The 27,894-nt window shown below is 39.0% G+C and overlaps 1 protein-coding gene and 1 non-coding gene across 6 annotated transcripts in view; both read right to left on the bottom strand.

Annotated features, from left to right (window-relative positions):
* GLIS3 (GLIS family zinc finger 3) overlaps positions 1-27,894 on the bottom strand; it is a 550,468-nt gene that overhangs the window by 24,069 nt on the left and 498,505 nt on the right. For all 5 annotated transcript variants that reach the window (XM_006152427.3, XM_006152430.3, XM_014589326.2 and 2 more), the window contains one exon: positions 10,561-10,733. In XM_006152427.3, coding sequence (XP_006152489.1) covers positions 10,561-10,733 — 173 coding nt within the window. The remainder of the gene's footprint in view (positions 1-10,560; positions 10,734-27,894) is intronic.
* Positions 24,326-24,429, bottom strand: LOC114008535 (U6 spliceosomal RNA). Its single transcript, XR_003550053.1, has one exon. It is a non-coding gene; the product is annotated as a U6 spliceosomal RNA (small nuclear RNA).

The raw sequence follows: 27,894 nt of genomic DNA, 5'->3' as shown, positions 1-27,894 counted from the left end.
AAGTGGAGAAATCTATATATGTGGATTTGAGATAGGACCTTAGATGTTACATTTGCGGAAAGTGACAGATGTCACTGGATCCCAAGAACCTCATCACTTCCTTCCATTTGATGACCAGGAAACTTTTTTTTTTTTTTTTTTTTTTTTTTTTTTTTTTTTTTTTTTTTTTTTTTTTGCCTTGTTAGACTTTGTGGATATTGACAACTAATCTGGACAAAATAATTTGTGATCTGCCATCTCTGCTCCATCTGTCCTGCTAGACAGACTTTTTCCCATTCCTATGTCACCTGGGGGATCTCATTCTATTGACTGTGTCTAATCTATGGAGTCCGTCTTTTCATGCTTAATCTCTTTTTACTGGATACCAAACATCTCAAAATGACACCTACAGCTAAAACCTGTGGTGAAAATGTTGATGGTGAAAAGGGTGATAACTGAATTCCAAGATTCTGACCTTACATACAACAGTCTATCAGTTTCAGAAAAATCATATGGCTTTCCTTTCCATCACCATTTTTTTTTTCTTAAATGGAAAAAGAAACAAAGGTGATAAAAATGTGTCCAGGTGACCTGGTGGGTTTTGCTACTCTGAGTCAACCTATGTGTTGTATGCCAGTGAAGCACTGAACTTGAAGAGAGAAGAATGGGCAGAATGCATGGAGTAATTCAACTTAACCACTCATGTGAACTTGTAGCAAATCAGTCCAATATCAAAGAACTTTACTATCTACTCTGAGCTTCATCTTTACATAAGGGTACAAATATACTGTCCTCTCTTTATAAGATTAAAATAAAGATTCAGGTAATAGCCCAACAAATATTTTATTGAGTAGTTTCTATATAGTTACCAACACTGGTAAAAAATGTGTGTATGTAGAACATACATTGCAATATAAATGTAGGTACTGCCACTGATCTCACTGATACTGATAAAAGCATGGCATCAGTCCAGATCCACAGATATAAAGGGTCTTGGGTAATTCAGATCCCCCTGCATTACCATTATTTTGCCGTAATGAAGAGGAAATTTAAGAACATGCTTTGAGATTTGTGATATGGGGTTGGGTTTGGTGAAATAATGTAAGAGCATAGGAGCTGGTGGTTAAACTTAAATGATCTAGAAAATGTCTGAATGTTTTTACTTCAAAAGACTTGCATCTTAGGGACCAGCAGTTAGTGTAATGGTTATGCTGCTAGACTCCCATGTAGTCAACGGTGGTTTGGGTCCTGGACCCGGTGGCTTAAACTGGCACAGGGCGCATGTGTGTGCGTACCCAAGATCCCGAGAGGAGAATGGAGGAGAAGGGATTACAGTATGGCCATCCCCTCTGGGGGGTGATTTCTCACTTTCTATCTCTCTGCCTCTCTCTGTCTTTCTGGCGAGCACATGCACCCTATAGCAAAAACCTCTAAAAAAGAAAGACTTGCATCTTAGAAGGTCTAGTTCTCAAGGGTCGTACTAAAGAATAAAATGGAGAGTTTAGTCAGGACCATCTGGTTAAACAGGGAAAATTCCTATAATCAAAAAGAGCGCTCAGAATTGTAAGTAAATCAACAAAACATTCTAAGGAAATGGATTGTTTTGAAACATGGCGCTGAGCTCAGTTGATCTGAATGGGGACAGATCAAGCCAGTTCTAGCATCTGATTGTTTTAACATAGTGGCCTTGGTACCAGTAACTCAGAGGTTCCTGATATGTGGTTTCTAATTATTTTCCTTTATTTTAAGGACATTGCACTCAATGCTATTTATATTTTTCCCTTCTAAACTATCTATTATTTATCATATTCACAAGGGAAATTGTAGCTAAAAATACAGGAGTTACAAGACACACTGATAACAGGTGAAACCTTAAAGAGCCCAACAGAACAACCTCTTAAAATAAAGTTGTGGGACCAGCAGTTAGTGTAATGGGTATGTCGCTGGACTCCCATGTAGTCAACCATGGTTCAAGTTCTGGACCCGACGGCTTAAATTCACGTTGGGTATGTGTGTGTGCATGTCCAAGATCCTGAGAGGAGAATGGAGGAGAAGGAATTGTGGCATGGCTATCCCGCCTGGGGGATGATCTCTTGCTTTCTGTCTCTCTGTCTTTCCGGTGAGTGCATTTGCCCTATAGAAAAAACATCTCAAAAAAAAAAAAAAGAAAAAAGATAAAAAAGATTAAAAAAAAATAAAGTAAGAAAAATACTCAGTTGATATTAAGAGTTCCAATCATTGGAGGCTAAAATTGAGGAGTTTCAGATATAAGATACAATATTCACTGTGGAAAAAATGGCAGTTCTTCCCCTACAAAATGAAAAAGCATTCACTCTATAATAATATTCATTAAGCACTTTCCCACAGGTTTTGTTTGTTTGTTTGTTTGTTTTGCTAGAGGGTGTATATTCTTGCTAGAAAGAGACAGAGAGAGAGGACAGTGAGAAAGCACCAACATGGGGGATGGTCATATTATAAACCCTTCTCTATTTCCCTATTCAGGATTTTGGACATACACGCACACACAACTGGTGTATTTTTCAAGCTGCCAGGTCCAGGAGCTGAACCACACAATCAGCCATGTGAAATCCAACCACCTTAACCACCACTCAACTGACTGGTCCTCTATAGATGTTTTGAAGCTAGCTAACAGATAGGTCACAATAGTTGATATGTTCTTCCGTTCAATAAATTCTTGGGTTCCAATTAAGAAAACAAACTGTTATTATGCAAATGACACAATTTGAGAAGGGGTTCTACATTAAGCTTACTTTAATGTATAAATGAATCAATAGGTCACCCTATTTCCTTGAGGGAGTTGGTTGGGGTGACCTTGGGATAAGGGGCAGGGAAACAGAAGGTGCCCAGAGAAAAGAGAAAGAGGGATCCTGAAAAACAACAGTAAGTCACAATTTTGCTAACGGCTGGCTCTATCAATTAGTCTAAGAAGCTGTGAGCACAAATATCCTTCTCTCTTCATTCACATTTATTCAATAAACATTTATTAAGCACTTACTGTGTGCAAAGCATTGTGGGAAGATATAGTTCCTGTCCTGAGAAAACATACAGTTTGGTGATGGCTAGTCAATTTAATCATCTTAATATCTTTATTGATTAAACATGACACATTAAAGTAATGGGTCTAATACGCAAATGCTTGTGTGTGCATGCACTTAATTACATATGTAGATTATGCATAGTTCAATTGTTTCCATAATCAATCATCCAGATAGATTTTCTGGTTAAGATGACCACTTCATAGCCCTCACAAAACCCAACAAGTTGAAATGTTGAAATGCTAACTGCGCCCTGCAAACACACCTAAATTTAACTTTTGTTTTTTTGGAATTAGCACACTGTCAGAATTTAACAAGTACTACTTATGTAAAACTGTTCTTGGGGTAATTTTGTAGTAATTAAGTATATGAGAGTAATTAAGAATTTCTCTGAATCTAATCATCAATCCCTAGTACTATGTAAGAATTAATAACATCATGGCTGATAACCAAAAATTATTCCTGATTATGACTGCTGATAAGATCAGAAGAGCATGAACTACACTCATTGACTCATTTCTGTTGTGAATACGCCACAGCTTTTGCCGTGATGCCTGTTACACTGTTGATTTATAGTCAATTCTATTTGTCTTCCAGAGATTTCAAGAAGTTGTGACACATGCTTATGTTTTAAGCAATACAATTTCTAGACTTATTACTTAATTATTTACAACTTCACATCTGCAGTTGTAACTAAGTTTCCTGTGGAGGGGTGCATGTTTATTGTCTTTACAATTTGCCTTAGAAATTCAAAGATTTAACACTAGAAACCCTCAGCAATGAGGTCAGTTGTGGCTATAATGCATGGGATGCTTCCTGGAAAGTACCATTGCACCATCACAGTGAGTTAACAGTCAACAGAAGTTAGTTAAACTTGTACCTGCCATCTCATTTCCATTTAAATATCAATGCTCTGAGATTTCTGTAGTTTGAAAGATGCTTTGGCTCTTTGGTGAGACAAGCCATTTACGACAGGTATTGTTCTTGTAGGCCTGTTGGTGGCTAGAAATCCTTTGTTTCCTGATACAGTCAATCTGAACTGGGTTGACAAGCTTACTGCTCCATACTGAGGTAGGAAAATGCCACCATTGTCTTGGAGCTGATGGGCCCGCTTCTTTGGGGCCTACTGGCAGGGCATGTTTTAAATCATGAAAAAGCCCTGACCAACAGAGAAGGCTCCCATTTTCCACTGCTGCCGTTGATATGAAATGGTTCAGGCTGAGGAGGCAGCTTCATGGTGTTTTCCTAATGAAATCTAATAACTGGATGATGGATGAAGGAGATCTTTGTGTTGGCAACTTGAAACTCCGGAGGGGTGAAAATAAAAGCAAATCGTGCAAAGTACAAACACCTGAGACTAGAGGAGAGGAGCATAAAACGGGACTGCACTCACAAAAGAGGCCTCTAATCTTTACCACTGATTTCTAAGCAGCAGTACGAGTGAATCTGTGAGCTAGAAAACACCAGTCTTTTTATTTATTATTTTATTTCATTTTTTTACAGGTTAGAAAACCATCCCAGAGAACATCTGGGAAACCCTGCAAAGTGCCTATCCAGTAAACATCCTTATTAAAACATCAATTGTGTTAAGCATGACAATGTGATAAAATATTTGTCTTCACAGATCCCCCTCACATGTGACTAAGTTTTGAGGTACACTTGTCCTTCACATTTCACCCTCCTTTCTGCCTGAAACTGAGATGAGATGTACAGAATGTCAGCATTCATGCTAGGACCAGGAGGACGGAAACTACCTGCTAAAAATGACAAAGCTTTACCCTTCTTTCTGCCTGAAACTGAGACAAGATGTGCAGAATGTCAGCATTCACACTATGACCAGGAGGACGGAAGCTACCTGTTAAAAATGACAGAGCAGAAAGCTGGGAGGAGGCTGGATGCCGTTGACTCTAGGGCTGCTCCTCCACCCCACATGTTTACTGTCAGACATCTTGTCACATGAGAGGAGTAAATCCACACACCAGTGTTGCTGCTCTATCACAATAAATAAATCCTGAAAAGTCTTGCACTCTGCACAAATATTTATTAAAAATAACAAGATCTTTGCCAAAACTAGGACTGGGACAGGTCACTCAAAATCTAGGACAACTTCTGACTACAGCAGTGACAAAGCATTCAAGAGGGAATTTGGGAAGCAAGGGTAGTCAGTGTGGTAGTGGTAGTTCAGTGTGGTAATGAGTTCCTGGGTGATTATTAAAAAATGAACCATAATATTGACCAGAAATGTAGACAACGGATATGGTAGGGTTCAGCCCATAGTGGGAGCGTGATCTGCCATTAGCTGAGTGTCATGCAAAGCTCAACATACACTTCTCTAGGGAGGGAGTCCCTACTGTCATGTGCATTTCAAATTTTATTAAAATAAAGCTGAAAGGGCTTCTGCCTGTGAAAGCAGCTAGGCTGAGGATTTTTCATTTTCTCCTTTTGCTATTCCAGCTCCCACTAACTAGGAAGGATTGTGTGTGAGCAAACACGACTCCACATCTGAGTGAGCCAAACTCTTTATTAATGTCACTGTTTGGGTATTCTATACATGCAGACCAATATAATCTCAAAAGTTACAGTTTACTGTTTTTCTCTCTCCCATTCCATTCTCCATACAGCATTCTATTGACTTTTCCTAAAGTACCAGGCTGGCTTCATTCTGTGATATTACACTTAAAATGGCACGAGATCTCCGTGATGAGCTGGCCTTGTTAATGCTTCAGTTCCTCTCCCTCCACTCATAGTCATACACAAACTCCCTTAGACCGTGCTGTCATTTGTGTTCTCACCCGTGCCCTTTGCTTCTACTCTGCCAGGAATGCCTTTTTCCACTTAAGCCTCCTCAGTGAACTACTTATCTTCAAAACCCTATTTGAGTGTCATCTCTACCAACCTTTCTCTAACACTTTCTTCTGAATAAATAGGGTGCCTTTACACCTTCTGCTGTTACATGTTTCACAGTACACTAATTCAATGATGTTCACGACTGCCTGGAACATAGTGGGTGACCAATAAACACTTGCTGAACTAACTTGGCCTCTCCTTGATGGGCCCAGAAGCAGGAACATTGTGAAAACACTGTTTTAGGAATTCCCATGGTATTTGAACAAAGTGGAGTGACTAGGCCATTTAAAATGAAATTATCCACTAGTATGACAACAAAATGTACAAATATCAACTCTCAGGCAACTAATCCAGACAAAATTCTGTAGCTTGTCTGGGCAAGAGAACTGTCCTAATGAGAAATAAAAGACCAAAGAACAAACTTACATGATTCCAAAGAGTGTCCTTATGTTTACATCTAAGATAAAGGACTAAAGTGTACTAAGGGTTGCCTTGGAGATGCCACCCAAACAGAGACGCATAATGCTATCAACGATCAAACATTAAAATCAATGCCACCTTATCCATCTCACTAATGAAGGCAACATGAATGGATGAAGTGACTGCAAAACCAACAAAACGGAGTTCTGGTCCTGCCTGGATCATTCACTAGATAAGGAAACTTGAAAATACAATGCGTTTAATCTTTATAAAGTTTGTCTTTTACAAAATGCCTCTTAATAAAAATCTACAGAGCATAAAGTCTAAACTCAGTATCAATTAGTATGGTGTGGTTAACAAAACTTAATGAACCTTGTTTTCTTTTTTATCTGTAAGACCAAAGCCCTTCTGAGTTCTAATCTTTCACACTCTGTGTCATACAACAGCATCTACATGCAGGCATTGATAGTTCCTCATGGAAAAGCATTGATACATACTTATTTTAGTGTGTCTTTGGTTGAGAAACATACTGGTTAAGACAATGGCTTGGAAATGTGGTCCTTTTGCTGAAGATGCCTGTGTACTTTGCTAAGGTAGTGATCTGTAGACATTTTATACTCTTATATATCTCAGTTCTCATTTCTAAAAATACTGTAATGACATTTCTCCTTGACCTCTACCTACTGTAGGAAGTACAGAGGAGATGGAGTGATGATGACGCTCATTAAAGCCATGAACTTCTTGAAAGAAAGAACAAATGTTCACTGTAGCTATCACATTAGCAACCTTGACACTGCTTGGGGCTTAAAAAATTGAGTTTTAAAAGAAGATGAAGCTCCCTGTTACCAGGATGCACTATAACTCTATCCAGCAAATCTGTTCAACAAAAGCTGAAAGGCAAAACCAATAAATGTGATTGATTAAGAATGTCTCCTCCATTCCACAAAACTGTATCACCCACTTGGGAACCAGCAGTTAGCATAATGGCTATGTCGCTGGACTCCCACGTAGTCGACCGCGGTTCGCGTCCCGGACCCGGTGGCTTAAAACTCATGCCGGGCGCGTGTGCGTGCGTGCCCAAGATCCCGGGAGGAGAATGGAGGAGAAGGGATTGCGGCGTGACCATCCCCCCTGGGGGGTGATTTCTCGCTTTCTGTCTCTATGTCTCTCTCTGTCTGTCTGGCGAGCACACGCGCCCTATAGTGAAAAAAAAAAAAAACCTCTCAAAAAACAAAAATAAAAACTGAATCACCCACTTGAAAAATATGAGATAAATTTTGTCTTTATCTTAATGGTAGTTGATAAGAAACATTTGTGTTTAGAAAATTCTAGAAACGGGAAAAAAGCACAAGAGTAAAAGGCTGTCTGTTGATGATGATGTATTCGGTAAATCTCTGGTGTGACCAATACTCACTGTATTCATGCTGGAAAGACCATGTTGTACACTGTAGAGATGTACAATGATTAAATGTAAATTAAAAAGAAAAGAAAGTTTCAGAAAAACGCTTTTAGAAAAATGCTTAGAGGGGAGAGTAGGGCTGCATCTCCTTCTGAGCAGTAGCCCATTGGCTAATGTATATGCATTCCCTCTGCAATTTCATCACAGCAACCACTTGCCCAACTTTCTGGAGAAAGACATGACTTCCCAATTTGACTAACTATATCCTGAATTTATTTTTTAGGGCTGATATTATCAGTAGTTTCTCATTGGCCATGGGAATTTTTAACAATTAAAAAGTGAGAGTTAAATAAACCCCTCAACTTCAAGTTGACAACATATTCATTATTTAACTTCAAAAGAAAAATGTGGAAAAGAATGTTTAGCCAAGAGGTAGAGCAAAATGGTAAGGTAGGTCCTATTTTCTGTGTCCTCTTGTTTCATTATTCATTTGTTGAATGAAAGTGTGTCAATCACTTATTCAGTAAATATTCACCAAATGTGTATTTTGCACCAAGTATTATGCTTGCCCTAGGGCTACAAACATTATCCCTTTTCTCAAAGAGCTTAATAAAGAAAAGGAAGGGGTAGAAGGAAGAGCATTAAATTAATTAATCTTCTACTCTATGCCAGGTGCTTTTCTTGTTAAATCCTCTTACCAACCAATGAGAACAGATGAGATTCTCTACACTTAACAAATGTGAGCTGAGGCTCAATAATTTGCCCAAAGTCATACAATTCTGAAGAGATTGGTATTTGCATTCAAATTGGTCTAATTCCAAAACCCCTTTTAAATATTTCTTCAGAAAGCAGAAAAAAAGAAGTCAGTCATTATCTTACCACCCTGATACAAAACTGTCAATATTCTGGAGAATTTCCTTTTGGTCTTTTTTTTTCCTACACATACGTTAATTTTAAAATTTTTTAAAATTTAAAAAGTTGTAATCAAAGTATGTTATATGGAAATTCATTGGAACTATGCCATTGTCAACTGTGAAATGCTCCATTATTCTATATAGCGGCAAAAAGTAAAACCATTGCAATTATATGATGCCACTGACTGTGAGACATGTCAGATTTCAGTGATGTTAAAACATGAAGGTTAAAAAAAAAATGTGTTTTAGAATCAGTGACCTACTGTATAACACATGGACTGCATTCCTGCTGTCCACCACAGCAAGGACCTGGCTCTCCTCAATATTAGACAAGCTCCTTGACTAGGCTGGGAGACCTCCTCAGAAGAGAGAAGGCTCTATTTGTCTTCCTTACACATGCCTTCCTTCTGCATAGTAGGCGCTCAGAGAATATTTCTTAGTTACATAAATTCAGAAATCAAGCTTGAGAAGAAATTTATCAGACAGAATAAGGTGAAAACCACCACAAGCCAAAGGGTGGTGGAAGTCCAGGTTTTGTTGGTAAATAGGTGGTCTGTGTGGCTACAATGGGAAAGGAGAGAGAGGAGAGACCTAGAACTTTGAGCCAGAGCCAGTAGCCTTGGCTTTTCAAGATTTCTTCCTTCCTACAGCTAGCCACTGTCTTTCCATTGCCTCCTCTTTGCTGATCTGGCCTCTACTTCAATGTGCCCATCAAGCTTAGCACCTCAGTACGGCTTGATTCTGCCATCTTGGGAAATTAGTCACACTCATTCATACTCAGGTTAAGTATTAATTTAGATTTGTTTGGAGAGACCAATAGAACGAATTCAAGAATGGGCAAGAGGCATAGAGTCATATTTTCCAGAAGCTGAAACATTCAGTCTAAATAGACAGTATCCCTTCTAATAATATGTGAGACTTCAAAACGTTCATAGGAAAATGGAAATCAAGTATGAGCACATTTTGATGTAAAAAAAGGGTTGAAAACCATGCATTTCTTTTTTCAGAATACACATTTCCATGACTTTTTTTGAAGACTCCCTCACATAAAAAGTCTGACTGTCCCAGGAATTAAAAAGCTATGACAGTTTGGGTCTCTAGGATCTGGTCAACTTTCTGTTGATATTCACTAAGATATATTCCTGAATTGGCAAAATAAGATTTGAATAGAGAATTTAAGTCTAACATCATTCTCCATGCATATTACATATAAAAGACAGTATCCGCACATTTAAAAAAAAAAAAAACATTCTGTTTTCTCTTAGTTCTTTCTCTCCATTTCTTCCTTTAATCAACTAGCAATAGGTCTTCCTTTCTACACATGAAGAATTGTGTTTTTTAAGAGATATGATGATGGAACAGAATATTCTGACCTCTGGTGACAATTAAGTAATTTTAAGGCAGAATAAGCATAAATACTACCAGAGGGATACATCACATATCACCAATCAGAGGTTAGATCATAGATTATATCAACTGGGGGATCAAGTGAAGCCTCAGAGAACAAGTGCCATCTCATCCAGCCCTCAAACTCTTGAGGGACGTGTGCATAAGGGAGTGAGGGCAAAGATCTAGGAGAGGAGAGGCACATGTGGGCATAGGATGCCTGTTACGACTTGCGTGGGCCATGTTTTGTTTGGGAACAAAGTTCTGTTCCTAGTGCCCATCCAGAAGGCCTTAAAGGACTAGGACAATGAATGTGTCACTTCTTTCAGCTAACCAGTTTGGGGTGCCATAAGTCTTACCACCTTAGGCCAAAGTCAGAAAAATAATATAGAATTTCACACCTATTAAGTGTGAAATTTTAGAGGAACAATGATAAAAGCCTGAGTCTGATGTAAAACAGAATATCTAAAATCCACAACTGGTAACTAAGACATTTGATTAAAAGCAACAGCACAGTATCACTTTTCAAAACTCAAGGGACTGTCAGCAACTCACTTACCATGGACATGGATACCGTTTGGTTGAAAAGAGTTTGCTTCTGGCTGGTAAGGCTTCAGGTGCGAACCTGATGGCTGCTGGGGGTGGGGAGGCTGTGTTCTCTGAAGTATAGAAGAAGGAGCTGGGACTCTCCGGGGGCTGATGTGGTGAGGAGATGGAGCAGAAGGTGCAAACCTGAAAAGACAATTATAGAAGGAAACATGAAGGACAGACAATAGCAAGAGCAAAGGCATACTCTAAATTCTAACCATTTCTCAAATTCTATCCTTCCATCTTGGCTATACAAGAGTGTGACAACAAGCCCTTTAAAGAAATCTTCAAGACTCTTCTTCCCTTCCTTTAACCAGTGAATTCTGTTTTGTTTTGTTTTTGAAAGGCTTTTGCAATATGGCATAGGCACTTGCCAGAAAGACAGAGAGAGACAAAGAGACAGAAAGTGAGAAATCACCTCCCAGGGCGAATGGCCACGCCACAATCCCCTCTCCTCTTGGGATCTTGGGTACGCATACCCACATACCTGGTGTGAGTTTAAGCCATTGGGTCAGGGACTCGAACCATGGTTGACTACATGGGAGCCTAGTGGCATAGCCATTATGCCATCTGCTGGTCCCCAAACCAGTGAATTCTTAATTGAGATATTAAACTAATAAAAAAGACTAACAAAGGGAAAACCAAGTCATAGTTTGAATTTGTCAAGATTCTTAAAATGGCATTTCGAATAAACAATTCAAAGCACATCTTTTGCCACTTTTTTCCTGCTAATTTTTAAATCCATTTGCATTTTAGGGGAAATCTAATCCGTATGTTTCTGAATCATTTACACTTAGCTCATAAACATTTTGTTTTGTAAGACATATCTGAGATCCAAAAAGTGTTGTTACAAGTCTTGACTATGAGCCTCTCTACCCCTATTCTCTTTTAACAATATATTTTCTTTTGCCAAGAATAAATGAACTTAAACCTCAAAGGTCAAGTGTGGTTTGAAACTCAGAACCCAAGAGAGCTGCGGGGCTTTGATATTTGGCAAAGAACCTTCCTGACTATTCATCATAGGAGCATGACAGGGCATCTTATACAGTCATGTGTGCCAATCACAGTAAGACTATTGGCAGCTTCTGATGGGGGACATATTGATGTTTAAATAAAGTGATGCTGTCAAGGAACCTGGTATATAAAATGGAGGACTGTACATTGATCTTCAAATAGGGAACATGGCAGGATATTGCTAGGTTTAATATGACGGTTTACACTCTCACACGGAGGTGTACTTGTGAGAACGACACTGAAGTCCGGCAATGTCCATAGAGCAGCAAAATGATACTCAACTGGCCAGTTCAGTAGGGGTTGGCACCACTGTGGTAGAGAAAGAAGCAGGAACTCTGTCAATGCAGTGAAATGAAGCAGCAAAATAATTTGGGGGAAAACTATACTAGCAATGAATTGTTTAGTCTCTCCAAAAAAGCCCATTAAGCTGAAAACTTTTAATTGGCTGTTTCTTACACTGTGTAGAAAGACAAGCTTTGTTTTGCGATACCATGTATAGGTCACCATCTGTTTACATCACTGTTTCACAGGAACAAATAACTTCACTTTGATGAGCTTTTGTGTCAGATCATTGGTGATAAAAAGGGAAGATGAACCAGTCAAGTTTGTAATTTGAAATATTCTGAAGCAGAATATTCAATTAGGCAGAGTTTCTACATTTGTACTCTTGTGCCAAGAAAGCATAGGATAAAATCCCTTTTTTTTTTTCTTTTCCCTTTGGAGGTGCAATGAGGCTATTTAAGGTGATGGGGCCAGTTTGGTAGATTACTATTAAAGTTGTCGGACCCCACCTGGCTAACCACAGTTTGAATCCAGGCACTCAGCAGCCTGAGAATCACACTGGGTGTGTGTGTGTATGCACCCCTCAAATCCAAACGTGACGAGGAAATGGGGAAGAGATTGCAAGATGACCATACCCTGTTGTAGGGTGCTTTCTCTATTTCTTTCTCTTTCTCTCTACCTTTCTCTGTCTCTTTCTCTGGAGAGTACATGTGCCCTGTATCAATTAAAAAAAAAAGTGATGTAGAAACTAAGGAGGGAGGATTTGGACTCTAATCTCTAGAGAAAAGAAGTCAGGGAGGTTTAAACAAACCAGCTGGTTAGGTTGCCTGCTTAATCTATCACTTACATTTTGCACTCTGCTGAAAAAGATGAGTAACTGAGTGTCCTGTACCAGGCAAATATATATTTTCCAAGCATATCATCTTAATTGGCATTATCCTGTAAAAATGTGCTGAATGGCCTCAAGAGAAAACACAGCAAACAAATCCTGGCACTGCCCAAAGAACACCAGTAAAACTCATCAGCCAGATTCCTCACATGGAGGCTGTTTTCTGGGTGAGTGTGTCCTTAATATGTCTCACAGGTCACTCTAAGGTTGTGGGAGAGGGATGAGGAGTTGTGGGATCACAGATTTTAAGGGTAGAGGAGTCCACACTATCACCCAACCTGGAATTCCCTGGTCCTTAAAGATTCCCAGGGACAGAAGAAGGGAGGATTTGAATTTCAAGGCAACTTACAACACTATTAAAAGTCATTGTTCACATCCCAGTTTTGCTTTTTTTGGGCAAAGGAGTAAGACCCTTTGACTGGTTCTCTAAATGTATTCCCTCATGCTCTAGATGGTTTTCTGGACTTTTCTTCTGGACTCCTGCTAGCCTCTTTCTGCTGAGAACAGAAAGGGCAGAGGGATGGGTGGATGGGCCAGTTGGCAGGTTTTAGGAAATATAATTCTGATATAATTGGTCTGATAGAGAACAATTTTGTTTCAAAATTATCCACCCTCAAAGAACAGTAAGTCTGACTCATAAACATGGGCTTGATTGTCAAAGACTAGAGAATGAAGATGAGGAAGGAGAAAGAAGCACAAGTTCTTAGCAACATAAAAAGCTTATACTTTCATAATTTGAAACTATATGGCCAATGGGTAAATTATGATGACTAACTACAAAAAAGGGGAGCATTTATCCAACTAAAAGGATAAAAATCATTAGAAGTCATCATATAATGTAGATTCTATCTATAGATATAGAATCTATAATACATATATACTATATAATTATATGCTAGATAGAATCATGTTTATCTACTCATTCATGCAATACCCAAACCTTGGTCATGGTTTTTTGGCTACCAAATATTACAAAATATGATAACAACATTGAGTAAAGGAAAAAAAGGAGGGGTAGGCACATACTGAGCTTCAAGCACTGCTATACCAAAGACCTGGGAGAATAAAATGTCATGTCTTCAACTGATTCTACTTTTTCTTTTTGCTAATTCAGGCTGAATTCACCTGTAAGCTTTTCAAACAAAAGAGATTATGTGGTATAAAGCTAATGTAATTTCAAAACACAGTTTGTTGTCCATTATCAAGTATTAGGAAAATTTTATAAACTATTCTGAGATAAATATATACTTAAAGTTTCTTTTGATTTGGAAAAAAAAGAATTAGTATATAAAATTTAAAATTTTCCCCATAGAAAAATGAAATGTGACCAGAGGTGATCACGATTTTTTAGACAATTGCTAGGAACAAGTAAGTAAATAAGAATTTACAACTTAAAGTCCAGCATAAGAGGTGAGTGTACAAGTAAGGCTAATTTTCAAGTATAGCAGAGAGAATCAATTTATTACTTTTTAAAAACATTATATAGTATTTTATGGAGAAATTCCTCACAACCTCTCTATTAATTTCTTTTCTACATACTTTGTTACTTGTTAATCAGACTAGAGAGAGAAAATATCAGGGTGACAGAAAAGGAGAAGAGGGGGAAAAATTAGAGTCCCATATGAGGCAAGGCCACTGGAAATGTCCAAGCACAATCCTTGACAATTCAGAGCAACGAAGATGCCAGAAAGTGATTTAAAAAGCCAAAAGCAGGCTGGCCTTCTAGTAATACAGTGGTTAATAAGCACTGAGTGGGACCAGCAGATGCTTTAATGGTTACATCACTGGACTCCTGCACAGTTGACCATGCTTCAAAGTCCAGGACCAGAGGCTTAAAACTCAAGCTGGGTGCATGTGTGTGAGTACTGAAAATCCCAAGAGAAGAATAAAGGAGAAGAGATTGTGGCATGATCATCCTTCCGGGTGGTGATTTCCCACTTTCTTTCTCTGTCTGATGAGCACACGTGTCCCTATAGCAAAAATCTCTCTAAAAATAAAATAAAATAAAATAAGCACTGAGCATGGGAACTGGATGCCAATATGGCCGACTATAGTTCAAGTATTGGCCCCAGATGCTTGAAAAACATGTCCATCAAATGTAGGTGCATGCCTAAAAGCCTGGCAGAAGAAGACATGGAGCAAAAGTCTGTAGTGTGACGATGACCTACTGAGAGGGTGGGGAGAAGGTGGGGGGCAGCAAAAAAAAAAAAAAAAAAGCCAAGAACTAAAGAAATTGCGTAGTTTCAAACCATTTAGTGCAAACCCAAGTAACAAGCAAAAAACATGCAAAAAACATGCATACCTAAACAGAAATTCACTAAGCAAAACATGAATTGTTCTTACTATTGTTGAAGGTAAGATGGAAGCCTCAGAATCCCATTTTCAAAGTGTTTCCACCTATTTTCCAACCCTCTTTCTTCAACACACACGTTAAAATAAACATGCTCTGAAAGTTTTTTTTTTAAATCAAGAAATGGTGGATCAAAATTTTTTGATGCTAAAATAAACAAAAAATTTTGACGCCAAAGATAAACTCTTGTTATTTATAATTTTTTTTTCCAATGGAATATATCATTCCCCAGATCCATCAGGCCAATCTGACATCACTTTAATTCTTTCTGAGTTACAATGTGGCTAAGAGGCAGAAGAAATCAAAAATCTTTTTAGGTCCAACCCTGTCTCCCAGCTGCTGATCTACAGTTGACATTTTAGAGACTTCATTCCACGTGGTTTACTAGCCTCTTCTTTAGCCTAGTTGCTTCTTTGAAGTAAAGGATGATTGCTACATAAATAGGCACATAACAGACTGGGGAAAAAAATAAATCACTGGTTACCAGAAGCAGATCACAAAAATTCAGAGAACTGAGACAACCACTTCCACTCATTTGGTAGAGGAGTTTGTATAACCTTAGCAAAAGAAGTGGTTTGCCAAGAATTAAAAGTGGGATGGAGGACAGGCTTTAAAAGCTCATAAAAAAATCCTCCGGGAGAGGGAAATTTTCTACAAGTAATTATGTATATGCACCTTAGAAAACTGTTTGGGGATATTTACTTGGCCACCCTCCTTCCCTTCTATGCCCTTGTTCTCTGTAGCCCCTACCCCTATTCTCTGTTATATGGCTTCCCAACTTTGGCATGAGGTAGGCCAGGATCAAAGTGCTTGTCTTTCCTCTAAATGCAGCACTCAACTGTAAACTGTTTCACAGAACAGTAGGTGCCAACTGAGACGTGTAGATTGTTCCAGTTTACCTGCAAAAAAGTGTGAATGTCAGGAGGGCCAGGTGGAAGAAGTATAAGACTAACTGGTTAGGAGTGAGATCCACTTTGGGCTTGGGTCCTGTCTCTGTCTCTTACTAGCTGAATAATCCTGAGTAAACACTCTAGCTCCTTCCAGCCTCAGTTTCAAATCTAAAATAACGGTAATTTAAATGCTGGAGATTATGAAGTCTGAGGTAACATGTACTTATTTATTCAAGAGATATTTATTGAGTACTGGCCAGCTGCATGGCACTGTTGTAAGTACTAAGGAAAGAATAACAAAGAATACTCATCACTGTCTTTGTGGAACTTACATTTCAGTGAGAAGAGGCAGGCACTGAACACACTTAAAGGCAAGTTATGTATCGAGTTAGAGGAAATAAGTGCTATGTAGAAAAAAAAAGAATGAGAGGTGGGGCCAGCAAGAGGTATGGTGGTTAAGGAGCTGGACTCACACATGGTCGACCACAGTTCAAATCCGGAACTTAGCGGCTTGCTTTCTCACTTTCCCTCTTTCTTTCTCTTTCTCTGTGTCCCTCTCTGGTGAGCACATGTACCCTGTAGCAAATTAAGAGATAATGATAAATAAAATTAAATACATAATTTAAAAAGAGAGAGGTAAGGGATGGAAGGGATTATGAACAATTTTATATTGGGAAGACAGAAATGTCAAAGTACTCTAGATAATAAATGTCTGATGATTTGGAGGTGATTAATACATGTTTATAAAATAATCTAAATGGAATGTACATTTAAGGCATCTCTCACATTAACATATACCCTAGAACTGTGGTTCCAGCACTACTGTATTAGAATTATCTGAGGAGTTCTTTTGTTTTTTTGGAGAGGTTTTTGCTATAGGGCACATGCATTTGCCAGAAAGACAGACAGAGACAGAGAGACAGAAAGCGAGAAATCACCCCTCGGGGGTATGGCCACACCACAATCCCTTCTCCTCCATTCTCCTCTTTGGATCGTGTGCACATGCTCCCGGTGTGAGTTTACGCCACCAAGTCTGGGAATCACACCGTGGTTGACTACATGGCAGTCCAGCAATGTATCCATTATGCCATCTGCTGGTCCCCTGATTAGTTCTTAAAATAAAAACAAATCCTAGAACTCTTATCTCCCTTGACTATTTAGATATGGAAGTAAGGCTCAAAGACAGTGAAGCATTTACTTCTTTGGGTAATATAGTCTATTGGGTCATTGAAAAAATCATGACACATTTTTGCATCATGAGAAAATAAATCATGGGGAACCAGCAGTTAGCGTAATGGCTATGTCGCTGGACTCCCACGTAGTCGACCGCGGTTCGTGTCCCGGACCCGGTGGCTTAAAACTCACACCGGGCGCGTGTGCGTGCGTGCCCAAGATCCCGAGAGGAGAATGGAGTAGAAGGGATTGTGGCATGACCATCCCCCCTGGGGGGTGATTTCTCGCTTTCTGTCTCTATGTCTCTCTCTGTCTGTCTGGCAAGCGCACACGCCCTACAGTGAAAATCTCTCCAAAAAAAAAAAAAATCATGATTTGTTTTCCAGCAACCCAATGGTTCTAGGAGCAGTTGGTCTTGGTCTTATACAAGAATCTCATTTCTTGGTACTGGGTTTTCCAATGGAGGATCCTGAGTCACAGATGTAGATAATCACAGAATGTTCCAGCTGAAAGAAGTACTGAGCACCACCTTATCTGGATGAGAGAAAAGAGGTCTAAAAAAGGTGAAATGGCTTGCCCAAATTTCAAAGCAAGTTCTCCAGACACCAGTTCATCCAAATGAGGTAGGAAAGGCCACTCTAATGGAGATGCAAAGCAAGCCAGAGGGGTTGGTGATGGAAGGATAGAAGAGGACCCCGGAGGGCATTTGATACTGCGATCATTACTGAGGACTGGTAGGAGGGCCCATTGATAACATACTACTTAAGAAAACTTCCATGCATGTGCTCTCCAGAGTGCTTTTGTGAACTTGCTCAGTCCTGAACTGGTCTTCTTCATGCATAAACTGAGCATATACCTTTATCTTTATAATTGTTTAACTCAGGTAGGGTTCTTTCTCCCTTCTGAATGTCCAAAGCATTTCTATGTCAATTTACAGGCTTATTTCTGGAAACAAAATTTACTAATAGATTTTGTTGCAAGTCAAGCATGTATCATAAATACTTCTTAATTTTATTCATTTGTGCTGTGGATGCAAGCAGTTCTAGCCAACCATGTGAGACTGTGTGTGGGTTAACACTCTGAAAAGAAGGAACTTATGTGTTTACATTAGCAACCTGATTAAATGTTGGTTAGTATGTGTTTTGGATAGTCCCCCACACCCACCCTTTCAAGCGGGTTATAGACCTTCCAAAGAAGAAATAATGCATTAGAACAGCTTGTTTCATTGTGTTCACACAAAAAATATTGATTTGCTGCCAGGGAGTAGAAATAATGGATACAAACTGGTCTACGATGGATTTCGGGAGCTATTTTTTTTTTTTATTTCCCCAAAGAATTACAGGGTATCATCTGCAGTGGTTTTAAAATTCATCTGTAAAAACTAATCAATGAGAAATGGCTTTAGCAGTTGGCCAACTGCAGAGGGAGGAGAAAGGAATCCTTTTCAAAACCTAAAAAGAAAAGCACAGTTTTAAGGATTTCACATCTGATTTAACATCTAAAAAAGCCCCCCAATGATAATACCCCACTTTGTATAGCCAGACAGCGCTCCATTTTAGTAGACTTTAGTGGTCTTTATAACGATTTATGAATCACTTCATGAATTCCTGGCTGACTCATCTGGGTGACTATAGTATCTACTTATACTTCCCTTCTGTCTCACAAAAGAGACACTTGGACTCAGTTCAATCCAGATTTGTCCCCAAATGAATCACAGCACGTTACTGGGGGAACTGCAAATTGAATTCGGCTTCTGAGACAATCAAGACCAGCTTTTAGTAATGAAGAAACAGCCGCTGGGAAGTATGGGTAATGGCAACACTGTCCATCTGGGCAGGGCCAAAGCTGTATGTCCATCTAAGAATTCTGTCCCTGAACAGTCAAAGAGCCTGTCCCATGAAGGGATTAGTATTTCTGCCTCTTTGTAAGCAGCTGAGTCAAAGTTAAGTACAAATAGCGCATCAAGTTGGACAAGACAAAGACTCAAAAACTGATTGCCTTAGTCTTAATAACTTGACAAAATGAAGCCTGTGAAGGTGGCTTTAGAGGAAATGATCACCAATGCTTTTTAAAAGAGATTCAAGTACATATTATAATGAGTGTCTATGGGACTAGAAAGGGCAAAATGTTCTAGAGGAAAGTTTCTCCACTTGCTCACTTATAGGGAGCAAGTTGTAAGTCAAGAAGATAAAATATTAATGCCCAAGACAGATTGTATATATATACACACATAGATATGTGTGTGTATATATAGATATGTGTGTGTATATATACACACATATACATATACGTATATGTATATATATGTGTGTGTGTATATATATGTATGTGTATATGTATAAGTATAAATATATACTTTTTTTTCAGATAAATGATGAAATAGAGCTCAGGACATTGCAATACTTGCCCTTTGTGGAAATGAAAAGAGAAGAGGGGAGAATATCTAGGGTATGTGAGAAAAATGAATTATACAGGACCAAGAGCTGAAGAGTTCTGGAATATCTTCATACAGAATTAGCTGTGACTCAGTTGTTTATCTATTTCAGATTCTGATGTGATGGGGAGAGAGGAGAGAAAAGTCTGATTCTGCCAAATTCTCCTTTTTAAAAAGTACCAACCAAAAGAAAATTTATCCAGAGTGGTCTTAGATGTTTGATGTAAAAAAGTCAAAAAGTCTGCTGTGAAAAAAAACCAAAAAACAAAAACCAAAAAACAAAAAAAACAATGTCTGCAATGATATCAGCCCTTGGGCTTAGGGTAGGTCGAATCAAGGGGATTAATTCATGGTCCTATGACAAAGGGAAGAATGTTTCTCTTGTTCAGCATGGTGTCAGACATACTGTTCAATCCGCTTGTAATAGAATGCACTAGATGAAAGAAAAAACAGTCAGAAGAGAGTGTAATGAGAATGCCAGATGAGAAATAAGAGAAAAAAGTGTTATTTTTGTCTAAACATGAGCAATAGGTATATAAAAAATGAACTATTCCATACCTTTCTCATGGTTTCAAAACACAAACATGAGTCTCTGGAAAGCACGGAAGAACACTGAGAATCAACTTCAGATACAGTATTCCTGCCAGTATGGTCAGGTGCCTTTGGAATCCATGGCCAAATGAGACTTCAAAAACTAATACAATCCATAAATTTGAAAAGAAACTAGCTAGGTGGTAATTTGGTCAGTCATATTGTATTATTTATCTGCATATTTTTATATCTGCAAGATATCAGGTTACTTCTGTAGTAACTACAAGTTTTCTGTACCTTCTCTTAAAAGAGAAGACTCAAAACTTGACTAGAGAAATGAATTGGAGGAAACATCATATATTAAAAAATTCAAAATTAGAGAAAGGCTCCTATAGATTAAAAAAAGCATAAGTCATTAGATGTTTACTACATTTGCATCTCTAGCACTTCATCTAGTACTATGTAAAAACATATTTAGCAAATGGCCATTGCTGTTGAAGAACTACTGGGTAGACCACAAGTTCCCTAGACTTGGCTCCCAATAGGGAAGCCAATTCTTGTGTCCAGGTAGCGAGTACATTTATTCAATTAGTGTAAATGTCCAACTAGATATTATATTTGCCCAGAGACCACAGCTTCTGTTTCTGAGGGGAATATATCTATTGAATCAAATGATTCTGATAATTTACTTTGAGGAGAATGACTAAAACAAAGAATTTTTTCCCCTTGAAACTGAACAAAAAGCCAAAAAAGACTATTTCTCAGAAAAAGCAGCAAAAAAATATATCCAAAAATTTTGTCTTTTGGTTTCTGCTCATCTCAATAATTTCTTCATCACTTACAGACAGTCCTTTACTAGCAGAAAGATAAATAGCCCCTTAGCGGTCAGGTCTTCTGTCTCTCTCTTCTAATGAGAGTACAAGTCCATGATAAGTTCTAGGTACACTGTTTCATTAAGAAGAGGCTTTCTTTTGAACATTCTATGTCAAAGACAAGTACATTGGAATATGTGGATATCCAGGCTACAGTGGTTTGTGAGCTTTTGCTTTGAGCATTCTGGCTCCACATGACGACTTTCTGTTTCTGAGGCAGCCTATGAAAAGAAACACTGACACATTCGAATAATACCATGGAGTATCTTGAACTCCATTGTTGCATCATGCTAACGCACTAAGGCAGAGGTTGAAAGAAACGAATTCTATTTTACCCTAAGCCTTCCTTGTTACTGTCATGACTCACTTTCCTGACTGAAAATCCAAGGAGACTGAAAAAACATCATCTTGGACTAAACATGAGGTGGATTTATTTGGAATGCAGAAACAAAATAAAGATGGCTGATTTGGCTTTCAGAGGCCAAATGACTTCCTTGGCACTTAAAAAAAAAAACACACCCATATTTCCTTTTAGAGACATCCTAATAGTTGGTTTTTGATTGTGACTGTAATTAATCTAAAATGACGAACCAGTACATTTCAAAAAATCATTTGAATAAATGAAATACTGGGACCACGAGTCAGGCTGTGTGCTTGGTAGGATGCACATGGAGGCTCACATCAGTGTATTTTGCCTCTCCATGAATTGACCTGAGGAGAATGGGACATAGAAGAACAGTAATCACATGCTCATGGCTACTGTTAACTTTCTCAGAAATAATGAAGAAATCAGAGTAGTATTCCTCCCTCTCATCCACATTCATTCAGTCCACAAAATTTCTTAGGTCCCCCCTGTAAGTACTGGGGTACGTATGGGTGGTAAGTAAGGTAGGTAGTTGTCAACTTTATACGGTCTCTGCTGCCAAGGGGTGTCCACTGTAGTGGCATACAAGCAGATACGTAAACAAACAGTGCAATTTCAGGGATTAATAAATTGAAGAAAAATAAAGCAGAGTTAAAGAAATTGAAGAAAGGAAGTTTTAGATAGATTGATCCAGAAAGGCCTCTCTGAAGAGGCAACATTTGAGCACACACTAGAAATGAAAAGTTTGGTGAAAATGCCTTTCAGGTTTTAGGAACAGGACATGCAAAGGCCCTAAGGCAAGATGAGTTGATATCTTTTAGAAACAGTAAGTCTGATTGGGGTTCATTATGGAGTATGATGATAGGTGAACTTGGCTGAGGCCAGTTGTGTGCACTGTAACAAGGAGTCTGGATTTTATTCCAAGTATGATGGGGGAGGGATGTGAGCAGGAAAGAGATGATTTCATTTACATTTTAAATGGAAGCTCTTGTGGTATGGAGTAAAGAACTTGTGTGTGCTGGTGTAGTGAGGGTGGAAGATTGTGGGTAACAAAATTACACGTGGAAAGACCAGTTAGGAGGCTATTATACTTGGTTGCAAATCATGGCTTGAATGAGGCAGGAGAAGTGGGGTTGACTAGGCTTGAATGTATGTTGAAGACAGAGCTAACTGGACCTTCAGATTAATTAGGTGAGAGTGTATTTGAGAAAAAAGAGGAATCAAAGTTGACTTCTAGGCTTTTTAGTTTTTTTAATAATAAGCCAAACTATATGGACTTAACTCTTGACTTTCGTTCACTATCAAGAAATGTACTAGACTGAAAATTATGTACATAGAAGTTTTACAGATATCACATAGTTATTTAAGTCAGGGATAGAACAGAGAAGACTAGAGAAATCAGTTTAGCGATGTTTTAGTTGTTTTATTATTTTTCCAAAGGAGCCATTCACAATCACCAAGCCGGTGAGAAGAAAGTAACCAATAGAACTGATTTCTCTGTATGCAATATGTATAACTCCTTAGAGTAAATTGGGGAGGATGACTATGTAAGAGGTTATTGGTAAGGTGGTTTGTTCTATAGAATAAAGTGCATTCCAAAGGCCAATAAGCTGACAGACACTTAGCATAGAGGGGAAGGTGTAGCTGTAGTCACAGTACTTAAGTTTAAAGACTAGAGGGCCATTCTGCCATGGGATAAACATGAAGAAATAGTAGGAGCTTTCCACAGATTTAAAGAGAACAAAAAAAGGAAAATGCAGCCAACCTTTTTTAATCTAAGACCCAGAGTTCTTAGCTCCATTTTTAAAGCTAGGGTATGAGAATTTTCTGCCTCTACACTGCTCATAGCATTGACACCAGCAGCAACTCTTATTACATTCAGTAATTCTCAAATAGGGTGTTTGTGTGTGTGTGTGTGTGTGTGTGTGTGTGTATGTGTGTGTGTGTTTGTTATTTTGAGGAAAGGGCTGAATTTTGGACCCCACCTCCTTAATCTTGTGTGTCTGTGGGAATCACCTTTTAGAAAGAAATTGGTAACTCATGCTATGACAGATGAGGATGACAGTTTGACTTCTGAATAGAAAGTGCTACAGTCCAAAGAGAAAGAAAGACGCTCATGTTCAGGAGTGACAAGAGGTGAGCACTATAGTGAGACTCTACCAGAGGATGGTGTGGACGCCAACAGAGGATGCTAAAAATGTCAATCTGTGGCTTCCGTTTGTGTTTCAACCGTGGCTTCTCTCAATTTTCTAATAATTAAGATGAACAAACTCTATCAGTTGCCTTCTAAGTTGGGTACATTTCTAGATTTTTAAAACATTTCCCAAGGGCACGTGTGCTCACCAGAAAGTGAGAGAGAAAGCACCTGCCTAGCAGGGTGTAGCTATACCACAGTCCTTTTGCTTCCACTTCTCCATCTTGTCAGGATTTAGGGAATGCAAACACACATGTGCTTAGTATGTTTTTCTTTCCTTTTCTTAAAAATTTACATTTTTTTTGGGAGAGATTTTCGCTATAGGGCGTGTGCGCTCGCCAGACAGACAGAGAGAGACAGAGACAGAAAGCAAGAAATCACCCCCCACGGGGGATGGTCACACCGCAATCCCTTCTCCTCCATTCTCTTCTCGGGATCTTGGGTATGCCCACACACATGCACCCAGTGTGAGTTTTAAGCCCCCGGGTCCAGTATGCGAACCGCGGTCGACTACGTAGGAGTCCAGCGACATAGCCATTATGCTAACTGCTGGTTCCCTTAAAAATTTACATTTAATCATTGTACAGCTTTACTGCTTGCAACATGGTTTTTCTCAGCATGCATACGATGTATGTCAATCAAGTCAAAGGTATTACCATCTATATCATCATCCAGTGATACCTTTCCATTCTTGTGCCAGTTAAATGGTTTTCATTTTCCTGAGCTTCCTGTCCCCACTGCCAAAAAATAGGGAGAGCTTCATAAATTGGTGTGTGATCTTTGTACAGGGGCCATGCTAATCTCTGCATCATTCCAATGTTAGTATATGTGCTGCCAAAGCGAGTACCTGGTGTGTTTTTCAAGCTGTTGGGACTGGGATTGAACTACAGCCAGCCACGTGGGATCTGGCTCCCTATGTATAGCACTTCAGCTTTGCAATACAGGGCTGGCCATAAGTTAGGTATGTTTCTATATGTGTGGAAAAACACTTGTTGCCCAGGTCAAGGAGCCCTGCAGAGCACTACTCACAGAGTAGATTGCAAGGATATGATGTTCATGTGGACAGCCCTCAGTCATATCCAAGTCCCCTCTGCAATAATAGAGACAAGGAAAGCCAAGTTATTGCTTATATTAGAGCTTTAATTTCCAGATATTTGTTACTTTATCTCTAACTTGAAAGCAATTATTATTTTTTTTGACACTCAGTGACCCTTCATGGTAAGAATTATATCCATGTAAAATACAAGCTTAGAATTGTAAGAGATAAAGCTGCCTTGACAAATTATGCTAAAAAGGAAAATAACAGGCCAGCTGTAATGATGCAGGCAGGGAGGCACCATGGCATGATACTGGAGCCACATGAACAGGTCAGGGGTTCAGATCCCAGGTTAACCTGAATATTGCTGCATGTACCAGCAGGTATACCCACACTCTGGCTGCCTGGAAGGCTGGGAGGGGAAACATAGTGTGACAAGCCCCTGCCTGTGGTCCTTATCTATTTAGCTTTTTTTTAAAAAATTTAAAAAAAAAAAAAAAAAAAGAAAAGAAAAATCAACATAAATCTGACTGCAGCCTCCCCAGGCTGGGAAGGACACAGGACAGCCTTTGGCTGTTTAAGGACCAGATGTACCATTTTTCATTCCCAGCATTTTTCATGTCAGGCACAGAATTCATTGTGGACTCTTCCTGGGTGTGCAACAGGCTAGGGACACTTGGATCGGAGACCAGTCACTGTGCCACCCTTCCTAGACAACTATCACATCCTTGTCCTCAAGATAAAGCCAAACTCCTTCCTGAGGCTAATGAAGTTTCCCTGCATGTCTACACTGTCCACCCTTGCTTACTCTCTCTCCCCTCATGACCTTTGTGCAAGATCCTTGTGCATACCCTTGTTACCTGTTTCAGCTTTTGGAGGGACATTTCTTCCTTTATCTTCTCCTCCCCAGTATTGGGTTACAGGCTCTTTCTGTATGTCTTCCCAGGCCCCTATATCGTCTCTCATAACATTCTAAGTTATCACTGTCTATTGACTTGGTTGTCTACCATTAGACCAGTTGCTCTGAGAGATTCATCTTGTTTGCCACTGAGTCCTCTAAGTGAAAGACTCAATAAACAAATGAGCCCCTAGCACAGGAACATGTTTTGATAAGCTTTAATATTTTATATGATATGCACATATACTAGGAGATGGAAAGGAAAAATTGTGTGTGTGTGTGTGTGTGTGTGTGTGTGTGTGTGAGGGTAAAGGTGTGAAAAAGTTAAGTGGGTGAAGAAAACATTAATGTCCCTTAAGACTCAGGAAGTCCTGAGGAGGAAAGAACTGCAAAACAGCAGGATTCAAGCTGTTCAGATGGTACACATGCAAGTAAGAGAGAATGGTGAGTATCAAGCTTCTGATATTTCAGAATCACCAGAAAGCAGAGTGATGCTGCCAAAAGACTCCCGGCAATGTGTATGTGTGCATGAATTATGTTTTACAGCAACTGTATATTGCATTAGAGTTTGCAAGTTAACTAAAGTAGGGGGATTTTGAGAATTAGGGTCATTGCCCTTCTGCCCAATAAATCAGGAAGATCATTTCCTTCTAGGAAGCTCTTACATAGGCTGTGGGAGTTGAGAATGACCTCCTGTGTCCTCATTGATCTGTTTCCCTTGTAAAACCACCCATAGCACTGGCCGCTGTATAATTCAGCACAAAGCACTCTGGGGGTTCTTATGAATCTTAGGGTTCCTAACTTCCAAATGCTCACAATCCAGTTAACAGGGCAACATTTGGTCAAGTGTAAATACATGAAACAGATAACAAGAACCCAAGCAATTTTACAGGGAGCTTATCTCTGTGAGTTCAGAGGTAGAGAAGGCTTCCCACATTAAGAACTAAGCTGAGCTCCAAAGGCTGGGGAACATTTGGTTAAGGATAGGAACATAAGAGAAGTCTTTAGACAGAGATTGAGATTTGAATGAAGATGAACAAACAAGGAAACTAAGTCAGAAGTGAATGAGCAGGCTAGTTTGACTAGAACCAAAGAAACTTTTAGCCTGTAAAGCCATTAATTGGAAGCGGTTGCCATCTTTGACCCTGTAGTATCCAGGTGAGCGATACAACATTGCCATGACTTAGAAAACGGGTATCTCTGAAAGTTAGTCCTGGTTACTGAAAGGCACAGAAAGGTCAGCACCTATGTAAAAGTATCTAGAATTCTCGCAATGCCACATTAGAAATAATACATTATGATTAAAGAATAGTAAAGTTTCCCAATACTCAATAGGGACTCAAGAAATTGGCATTCCTTAATTGGTAATGGTGACTCGACTACGTTTGCCATAACAATGATTCCTAACCTTTTGTGCTGTCAATTCACATTCCATATAGATTGTATACTCCTCGGAGAGACCTCAATCTTTCTTTCTTTTCAATTTTTTTCTGGCTCAGAAGTGGAGCTCATAGGAATTCCTTTATAAGTTGCACCACTGTGATCTAACCACATCTTTCCTTAAGCCCTGTCTCTTGCACCAGGGAGTATAACACCATGTTTGTGGCCTTCCTCAGAATTAAGGGAAGAAGTTGACATTCTGTTGCACAAAAGGAGCAACATAAATAAGTCATGGCTAACTTATTCTTGAAACAGCAAGATTTCTCCATTTCAAAAAAGGGCTCCCATCAATATTTTTGTTTTCTCTAGTCTACCAGACATTCTATGAAAGCCAATGAATTAAAGTTTCCTAAGACGCCAAGTTCCTCTCATGGGAAGCCACTGTCATAAACATAAAGTACCACTGGCTCATTCAACATGACTAGTAAAACAACACTTCCCATAATAAGTTTAAATCAACATTAGGTGATGTGGTATGGCTGCTTAAATCACTGAATTGATGTGTCATTCAGATAATATTTCAAAATAAAAATGGAACCTCATCAAATTGAGAGAACTTGCATTTATTTTATTTTATGATGGTCATGATCAAAGAGCCTGATGCTAACTGGATAGATGTGGTGGACCTTTCCTGACTTCTGACAGTGAGTCAGCCCATTTTATTAACAAATTAAAGCTAAGTAAATGATGAATCAATGCCCACAAAGCAGGAAAAGATGCCAGTTTCCCACTAAAAATTGCAAAGTGTGATAAACTTATTTCCGCTAAGAAAACTGCTGGAGTTTTTACTGGGGGATTTCCCAGTCAAACAGAGGCAAAGATATATAAACCAAGAGCGGAAGGTAAGCACATTTCCTCTTAGTGTTTTTATGCTGGACACTAATGCAAACATGGGGAATAATTTAGGGCTGTTTCATGTCATCCTCTTCTCCAAACCT

The sequence above is a fragment of the Tupaia chinensis genome, unplaced genomic scaffold (assembly GCF_000334495.1).
Source record: "Tupaia chinensis unplaced genomic scaffold, TupChi_1.0 Scaffold000354_1, whole genome shotgun sequence".
NCBI lineage: Eukaryota > Metazoa > Chordata > Mammalia > Scandentia > Tupaiidae > Tupaia > Tupaia belangeri.
Note: the sequence above shows the minus strand (reverse complement) of the source record. Positions and strands in the feature narration are given on the sequence as shown.